This window comes from Lactuca virosa, chromosome 3 (genome assembly GCF_052849685.1).
Source record: "Lactuca virosa cultivar CGN04683 chromosome 3, Lactuca_virosa_CGN04683_v6, whole genome shotgun sequence".
Lineage (NCBI taxonomy): Eukaryota > Viridiplantae > Streptophyta > Magnoliopsida > Asterales > Asteraceae > Lactuca > Lactuca virosa.
This window is the reverse complement of record NC_136428.1, coordinates 118,177,286-118,186,750: the sequence shown is the minus strand read 5'-3', so window position 1 is coordinate 118,186,750 and position 9,465 is coordinate 118,177,286. Positions and strand designations below refer to the sequence as shown.

The following is a 9,465-nucleotide window of genomic DNA, read 5'->3' as shown; positions in this document are numbered from 1 at the left end:
TGCCAAAAACAAGTATATTCTTCAATGAGGGGCCCTGCATTAAACAACTTGAATCGGTGAAGATTATCAAGTTTTGCAGTTGAGAAGTGAGTTTTGTTATGGAGAGGAAATTGTATCTGAAATAATGCATGAAGTAAACACCATGAAGAATGATGTTTTCACGAAGTCTTACATCACCAATGAAAGTAATAGGAGTAGAATGACCATCAGGAAGACTAATGTGAATTGGCTGAAGTAATTTGGTCATGTATAAGAAAATAGAACGATTAGAACATATGTGATCAGTTGCACCAGTATTAATGATCCATGTTTCACCAGGAGTTAATAATGAAGAAGATTTGTAAATATTTGTAACAAATACACTGAAGGAAATTTTTTTACATCCATTGTTCAAAGAGCCTTCTGTGATTGAGGAATGAATTTGATTGACTGTTGATGATTGAGTAATAGTGTTAGTACTCAACAGTTGAAGCAAGTGTTCATATTGTTCTGGTGAAATAGAAGAAGCAGACATGGTGGTGACATTTTGAACTGTAGCTTTATGATCTTCTCTTTTGGATTTTAGGAATTTGAAGTTTGCAGGGAATCCAACCAGCATCTAACACTGAGCTTTTGTGTGGCCAAACTTCTTACAATGATTACAACAGAGTTGTTTCTTGTTTGTAGAATTTTCATTTGAAATATGCATAACAACAACATCTGAATTAAAAAAAGAAGATGCAGTAATACCTCTTTGTCTCTCTTCTTGAACGATCATTGAATAAGCTGTAGACACAGTTGGTAATGGCTTCATTATTAATATCTAACCACAAAGAATTTTATAAGACTCATTAAGTCACATCAAAAATTGAATGGGTCTTTGATCTTCTAAGAACTTGTGAATTGTAGCAACAGATGTGCAGGAGCAAGGTGGAATTGCTTGAACGATTCTTAATTCATCCCAAATTTTACTCAATTTGGTGAAATAAGTCTAAAAATCTTCAGATCCTTGTGACATAGAGTACAAGTGTTGTTGAATCTGATAGAGTAAAGCACCATCAGCTTGTTCATAACGATGATTTAGTTCAATCCATATTCCTCTTACAGTTTGAAGGAAGAGTAAGCACTCTGCAATGTTTTTGTGTACAAAATTTAGGATCCAACTTATCACCATTGAATTAGCTCGAAACCAACTGGAATACGATGAATCAGACGAAAGAGGCTGCTGAATTGATCTATCCACAAATCTGATTTTTTTTCTTAGCTAAAGCAATCGTCATTGATCGCTTCCGTGAATGAAAACCAACTCCATTAAATACGGATGTTACTAAAAGAGAATTTGGATTATCAGAAGAATTAAGAAAATACGGACTGGATTGATCAAGAATTGAAGAATTAACATAATTTAATTGAGACATGCTGATTGAATTGAAAAAAGAAATAAAGAATTGAACAAATGATGAGGAAAAAACGATTTCAAAAAAAATCAATTCAGAAAGAAAGATCGAGAACCAAATCTAATACAATGTTAAGATCAAGAGAGAGAGAAATTCTGATCATTCTTTCATTGACTGAATTCATTAAGTTACAACTGAACCAAAGGAAACTATTTATATACAAAGATTTGTCTAAAAACTAATTGTAACAAATAGTAATATAGAACTGACTAAAATGCCCCTGAGTCTATAAGAGACAATAACAATTGTAACTAACTTCCATGTGGGAGACTATAAATGGTGATATAATCAGATTTGTGAAATTCTTCGAAGAGACGGGAAGGACTTCAAAGGGTTGCAACTCATCTTTTATTACTCTTGTCCTGAAGACTAAAGATCCTTTCATGCTTAGAGACTATAGACCCATCAGCCTCATTGGTTGTATGTACAAAATCATCACCAAGGTTCACGCTTCTAGGCTAAAGGTGGTGATTGGTAGCATTATAGATGAGACATAATCACTATACGTAGATGGCAGGAACATTCTTGACGGGCCTCTAATTATGAATGAAGTATGTACTTGGACAAAAAAGTCGAAAAAGAAAACTTTTTTGTTTAAAGTTGATTTCGAAAAAAGCTTTCAATTCAGTAAACTGGAGTTTCCTAGAATCAATCATGGAGTAGATGGGGTTCAGAATAAATGGATATTATGGATTTGGGGGTGCCTCCAATCGGCTAGGGCCTCGGTTATTGTTAAGGGCTCTCCCACCCGTGAATTCCCGTTATCGAAATTAGTCCGACAAGGCGATCCCTTTAACCTTTTCTCTGCATTATTGTAATGGAGAGTCTGAATATAGCCATGAGAACCGCGTGTACAAAGTCCATTTTTAGCGGCATCAAACTTCCAAATAATGGTCCTTTGATCTCACATCTACTCTATGCCGACAACGTTATATTTGTGGGTGAAGGGACTCATGCTAATATAAAAAACATTGTTAGGATTCTTAGATACTTCCAAGTCTCATCGGGGCTTAAGGTCAATTTTCACAAATCAAAAGTAATTGGGTTATGTGTGGAAAATAGTGAAACAAGGATGTGGGCAATCGAACTCGGATATCTAGTGGAGTCTCTTCTGTTTGTGTACCTCGGAGTTCAGGTAGGGGCGAACATATCACACAAGAAATATTGGCAACCCATTATTGAAAGATTTCAGTCTATGTTATCGGACTGGAAAGCTAGACCTTTATCTTTTGGTGGAAGCGTGACATTGATCAAAGTGGTTCTTGGTAGTTTGCCGGCCTGTGATTTCTCATTATTCAAAGCACCTGCATGTGTTATTGAGGAATTAGAGACGCTGAGAAGAAATTTCTTATGGGGAAGTTCAGTTGTTGGGAGGAAGATCAATTGGATAGCTTGGGATAAGGTTTTATCACCAAAAAAAGAAGGTGATCTCTGTCACACCCCAAAACCGGAACGGCGGAAACGTTATGGGGTGGAGGACATCATGTTTAGTATCACAAGACATGTATCATAGTAAGCAAAGTAATGAACAACCGTTTCATTAGAAAGAAAGTGTTTACAAAGGGTGTGTTCACAAAACATGTTGGATATAGTGTCTAAGTCCATAACTATATTTGGTATGTACTTGACCCGACCCGGCATGGTCCATTTGGGTTGCACTTCACCCGAACAATTTATGGATAATCGTTTGAGAATAGTATAAGTTATGATTTATTAATATATTATAAGTCCTAATATATTAATATAAAATCATATTATTTAATTAGTATTGATCTATAATTAATCTAGAATTAATTTAGAGATCAAAAGTATGACTAATTAAATATGGGCTCTTGTATTTATATAGTGTGGGCTAATGCTTATTTGGAATGGGCTAGGCTTGCATGGAAAGTCCATGGATACTCCATGGAGCTTTAACCCATGGATCTCATGGAAATGAAAAGACATGGGTATTAGGGTTTACATGAATGTAACCCTAATCCACCACACTATATAAAGGAGGCTTTGGTTCTTGAAATCACACGAGTTGTGGCGAGTAAAGTAAGAGGGCCGATTTCAAGAAAGGTGATTACTATTCTCTCAAAATTCCAAGTTTGTGGTGATTTGTGATTTCCATTTGAGGCATCCACACTATTGGTGCTAGGCTCTAAAACTCCAAGCAATCAACTACAACTACAAGGTAAGTAATTCTACTAGCTTTATTTGATTCAAGTTCCCCATGCCATGCTAGATAGGATAAGAACCTTGGAAAAATAATTATTTGCATGTATCTTAGTCAAACATAGATCCAAGGTTTCTAGGGTTGCATGTACACCATAGGAGTGTTAGAATGTGCAAAACCCATCAAAACATAGAATACATAAGCAAATAACAAACAAGACTTGAAGCTATACTGCTCCATCTTCTGAATCCCAGTGCGAGTACCTGTCTACTAGGCTCCTGAGAATACAAGTTATTTGAAGGAGTTGATCAGCAATTAAGCTGGTGAGTTCATAAGATTTTAGTGATGTAAGTAAGTTGTAAAATGTTGTTGGAAAATGTAGTTGTAACATGTAGTAAGTTGTAAGTTTTGTTTAGAAAAGTTCGCCTGTTCCTCCAGGAAATTCTATATTTCCTGCCTTGAAGAAAGATAAGTAAAATGACTCTACACTCCTTTCTATGTGTACTAAATGGATACAAGTTACATAAAACTCAGAGTAAACAAACAATCGATTGTGTGTATCAGCCCTAAGCCCACAACCAAACAAGGAACAGGGAATGAGGCAGATGACACACATCCCATTGGTTGTTAGATCCTTATTGTATATAACCCTGGTGTATCCTCTTGGTACTCACGGAGTTAATTGTAATAGTTCCTTTGTATTTGAATGAAAAGATTCTTTAAGAAAACCCTTATTTCTTATAATAACATGGTGACCACAGTGATTACTTCTATAATCACTAAGTTTATACAGGCTATATATGATCTAATATCGGATAGAGAGTTAATTGGGTGAATCTGCCCTAAGCCCACAACCAAACAAGGAACAGGAAGTAAGGCGGAAAGCACACATCCAACTATATATTGGGTATTAATGATATATAACCGAACTGTATAAACTAAAATATTATAGAGTTAGTCACCTAAGGTCCTTTGAGTTTATACTGGTTTAATAAAATGGATTAAACCCTTAACTGGTAAGTTTCTAGTTTTGTAAACCAAACATTCTGATTTGGAAAGTATGTTTTGTACTAGAAAGCTGTGCATTAACTCTGTGTCCTACGACTTGACCCATACCTGGTACCCTTATGATGACACAATGTATACTGGACATATATATCTAGAATCGAATAGATAATAGACTGGGTGAATCTGCTCCAAGCCCACAACCAAACAAGGAACAGGAAATGAAGCGGAGAACACACATCCTATTACCTGTCGGATCCTATTGATATATATGTATCCTTTTATGTATACATTAAAGCATCATAAGATTAGCATTATGGTCCTTTCTATTAAACGTAGCCTTCTACCAAGGTCTCAACTGTTATGTATGTTTGTTTCTTGTATGAGTGTGTATTTTCCCGAGTGAGACTCTCATTAACTAATTATAGTTTATACATTAACGAATGTATGAGAAGATCTCAAAGTAAATGTAATAGGGAAAATAATGTTTTACCCCAGCAGTGACACTGCTGGCTAAAAGTGATAAAAATACAGACTCCATGTAGTATTAAATGTACAATACACCTCGGGGAGTCTGTTTGCCCTTAATCCTTAATTGGTTAATTAAAGGTCTGAATGTGAACTCATATGTAACCATGCTGATCGACGGCTGAATAACTGATGACCCTCTGGTGTCATATGTAGTGTGGTAACATTCTGTCACCCCTTGGCCTTATCGGCTGGGACTGTAGCTAGCAGTCGGGGTGTAGGAGTGTCTGTCCCGTATAGATCTATACATACAATGCCCGCTCTCCCTCCAGGAAACTCTGGTTACAAAGTGATACCACAATGAAGTGTTGTATCGAGAAGTAGTATGTCACATTCTAGTTATAGTATTCAAATGTTGTATAGTATGTTATAGTGTAGTAATGTTTTCTCTGTACTAGTGTATAGTATATCCTCTTGTATAGTGTATAGTGTGTATTGTTTCTCATAATAGTGTGTTCTGACTCGTGTATGAACTGACTCTAAACTATACCTATTATAGTTTACTAGTAATGTTTTCCTTGAACTGTTATTGAAAAGACTCTTTTATCTACTAAGTTATGCTTGCACTTTAAAACGGAGTTTTGATAAAACTATAAAGTAACATAACTTTAAAAGAGTTTTTGAAATGTTTTGACAACTTATAAATGACATAAGTAATCCTTTTGAAAATGTTTATAACAAACAAATACACAATTAACATTATGTTCAACTTGTATCCCCCCCTTAAAACATTTAAAACAGTTAAAAGATTCATTACGGGGTATGAACTCACCTGATGTGGGTGATTCAACGAATATGCGCGTAAGGATGAGAAGTTCCACGAATGTAACTCCCGAGGCTTAACGAGTCCTAAATGACATATAATGGCACATTTTGACATAAATATAGTGTTTAGAAGCAACCAAATGCAAGGAAACACCTTACGGGACTAGGAAACACTTTGTCTAAGTGTTGGAATCACATGTGATTCAATTTAAGGGAGTGTACGACCACTTGAGGGAGTGTGCGGCCATGGGTGTGCGGCCAGGGAGTGTGCGGCCGCACACTCATGGTAAAGAGTGCACAAAACGTTTTCCAGATGGTAGGGAGGCTCATAGGACTGATGCCCATCAAGTGTTGAAGCTAGAAAGGCACTTTGGAGGCCCTTAAGCACTACACAAAGGGGTGTACGGCCACATGGAGTGTGTGCGGCCGCACACACCATATGTTCTTGAGTTCTGGGCAGTTTCAAGGACTTAAACTAGTGTTCTAAACAAGATTCAAGTGTAGGGAAGAAGTGCTTACTATCCGGAAGCTAGAGAAGGCCCAAAATCGCCAAGAACAAGTGTGTGTTCTTGGTGTTCTTGGTGAAATGGATGAAGATTTGAAGATCTAGTCAAAACATGATTTCCAATGGATGAAATCAAAGAGTGTTAATAGTTTGGAAGGATTAACAACAAATCAAGTGAAGAACACTTACATTCTTGAAGATCTAGGCTGAAAATTGGATGATAATTGAGAGAGAAATCGAGTTCTAAGCCTTGGAGAGTGAAAAGGAATGAATGAAGGCTAAACCCCTCCTTTGTACACGTGAGTGTGCTGCCAGAAGAGGGGTGTGCGGCCGCACACCCATGTGTGCGGCCGTACACTCCTTGTGTTGGAGTGTAAGGCCCAGTTTTGATGCTAGAAGTGTACGCGGTCCATTCCTATGCTTAATGCTTGAATGTACTGACCTTTGGGCCTTTAAATGGACTCTAAACGAGGGTAAATGATAGCAGAAATGAGTTTGACACTCAGTCGAGTTGACTGGCGGAGCTTTACCAGGCAAAATTTAAAATTTTTCGGGTTGTCACTGTCTCAGGATTGGGTCGCTCAAAGCGCAAAATCTGTCACTGTTATGTAAATGGCTTTGGAGATTACATATTGAACCAGGTTCTCTGTGGAGTTCGGTCATTTATGGGATCCATAATTTAGAATGAAAACCATGGCATAACTTCTCGAAAAAAACCTTATCACGTGTATGGCATAATAGTTCTAAAGTCTTTGAAGATCTTGCTATGATGAATATTTATGCTGATGATATCTTCCAACAACATGTCTTCTCGGGGAACAAAACATTGCTGTGGAAAGACAAGTGGTTCGCCCGCAACACACTTCAGGAACTGTTCCCAAATTTATATGCTTCAAAATCCCAGAATTCTTGCTTCATTTCTGAAAGGAGAGAGGACGGAGTCTTTAAATGGACCTGGAAATCAACACCAAATTCTGATTAGGCTAATCAAGAACTGGTCAACTTGAATTTGGTTTTATGTGGTTATAACTTTCTGCATGAACATGATAAATTCTGGTGTAAGCTTAACCCAGACGGTAAGTTCACAGCGGAAGCTTTGTGGAGACTTGTTGACTCAAAAATCACGATCACAGGAGGCGAAGCATTTATATGGCTTAAAATAGTCCCGATAAAGGTGTCCAACTTTGCTTGGAGGGCAAAGCAAGGGAGGATTCCGGTTGCAACTGCTCTGTCAATGAGAGGTGTTCAAACTGACTCACTGATCTGCAAGCTTTGTAATACAGGTGAAGAATTTGCAGACCATCTGCTTACGAGCTACTCATTTTCTTTAGAAGTCGTTAAAAGGATTCTTAACTGGTGCAGAATTCCTCAAGGGCAATTTACAAAGGTGGCAGAGTTGCTAGATTTTGGTACGCGATGGGGAAATTGCCCCAAAAAACGCAAAAGGCTATTAGCCATTCTATATGGGCTTATTTGGCGAATCTTGAAGGCTAGGAACAACAGAATCTACAACAACATAGTTCAATCCCCGCGATGTTAGTTGACAATGTCATCTTATTGGTTTTCTCTTGGCATAAATTAGGGGTCTCATAATTCATGTAAATGATTTGAGTGGTGTTGCTCTCCTTTCTTATGTTATAATATGTAAACTCTTGTTTGTCTTTCGTGCCGCTAGTTTCTTGCTAATCTCGTGGTTTTTTTATAATATTATTTGCCGTTTACCAAAAAAAAAAAATAATAAAGAAAACTTCTCAAGAGTAATCAAGATTTAAAGGAGAAATACGGAGACTATGGAGATATACATACTTCCCCAATAGAATATAATAATATATTTACTAATTTAAGGAAAAGTTATTTTAAGATTCAAATGTATGGCAGGCATGCATATGGTTTTGTTTGTGTGAATTGTGATGAAATTGGTTAAATCTTCTGACTTCTGATCCTTTCTTTAATACTACAAGACTGATTATTATTATTTCTATTTCTCAATGGAAAACACATAAAAAAGGCACATAAATATATAGGTGATTTTGTTTTCGTTTTTCTATCAACCCTAAAATATTACATCTTCAAACCAAGTGATTCAATACTATCGAATTATACCTTGTATGTAATGCGATGATATATAGGAAGTACATGAATTATGTCTTGTATGTAATGCGATGGTAGATAGGAATAACATACAAAATCACTAAATCATGAGAATAATATATTATAAAATAGCAAAGTTATTTTAATACATAAAGCATTCAAACTTAATAATATTAATATATAACTAAATTTACCGTGTACAATAAAAACATTATAAAATTAAGAAATCATATACACATATAAAATATTATAAACATTGATTAAAAATGATAGAAAAATATAATTTTGGGCTGGTATATTGATTTTTTTATTTATTTTGGTTCAAGGACAAATGTCATATAAAAATTGAACACCTATGTTGTTAAGTTGAACGGCACATGGATCAAAATCGTCAAAAAAAACATCAATATAAGGACCACATTTGTAGACAAATATGTAATATCAGTAGGAACTAAAGACATAATTTTACTTAAATGATAAAATAATAAAAAAGCTTTTATATATTAATAAAAAATATTTATGTAACAAGTAATAACCCAATATAAGGACCACATTTATAAACAAATATGCAAATAAGTTTAACCTTCAACCTTGTTATATAGTAAAAAGAAAAATGGTTTAAATATTTTGAATATTAATGAACAATTATTAAAGTCATATTTCCATTACTAGTAATAAGTCAAATAACTCAGTAAAACGTCTGCAACTCTGCATACTATAATTACCTTCTTATTCTTGGAAAAGAGAATCCCGTTTATTCTCCCTTTCAAACCCGTTTTCCCTCATCATGCCTATAAGAAAGAACTAACCTCATTTGAAAACAAGCACACCTCTCTCATCTTCTTTCCAATATCTGTCTCATAAAGATATCACAAAACTTATTCCGATCATAGTTTTTTCTGATAGATATATGTTGCTTTTTTTGGAGATAGAAGAATAGGATAATGGGAAAGAAAGATAATGTTTGTTGGAGC

General features: G+C 35.6%; 1 protein-coding gene across 1 annotated transcript; it reads left to right on the top strand.

Annotated features, from left to right (window-relative positions):
- Positions 1–2,253: 2,253 nt before the first annotated feature.
- Positions 2,254–7,940, top strand: LOC145163963 (uncharacterized). The gene is made up of 3 exons (XM_079082697.1): positions 2,254–2,860; positions 6,971–7,041; positions 7,464–7,940. Exons 1-3 carry the CDS (start codon positions 2,254–2,256, stop codon positions 7,938–7,940), a joined length of 1,155 nt encoding a protein of 384 aa, XP_078938823.1.
- Positions 7,941–9,465: the final 1,525 nt, after the last annotated feature.

Excerpts from the sequence above, each read along its gene's own strand:
- LOC145163963 (XM_079082697.1), top strand. The coding sequence starts at position 2,254 with ATGGAGAGTCTGAATATAGCCATGAGAACCGCGTGTACAAAGTCCATT. Across the intron at positions 2,861-6,970 it reads TTTATCACCAAAAAAAGAAG|GATTGGGTCGCTCAAAGCGC; the intron begins GTGATCTCTGTC and ends TCACTGTCTCAG. Across the intron at positions 7,042-7,463 it reads GAGATTACATATTGAACCAG|CTTAACCCAGACGGTAAGTT; the intron begins GTTCTCTGTGGA and ends TTCTGGTGTAAG.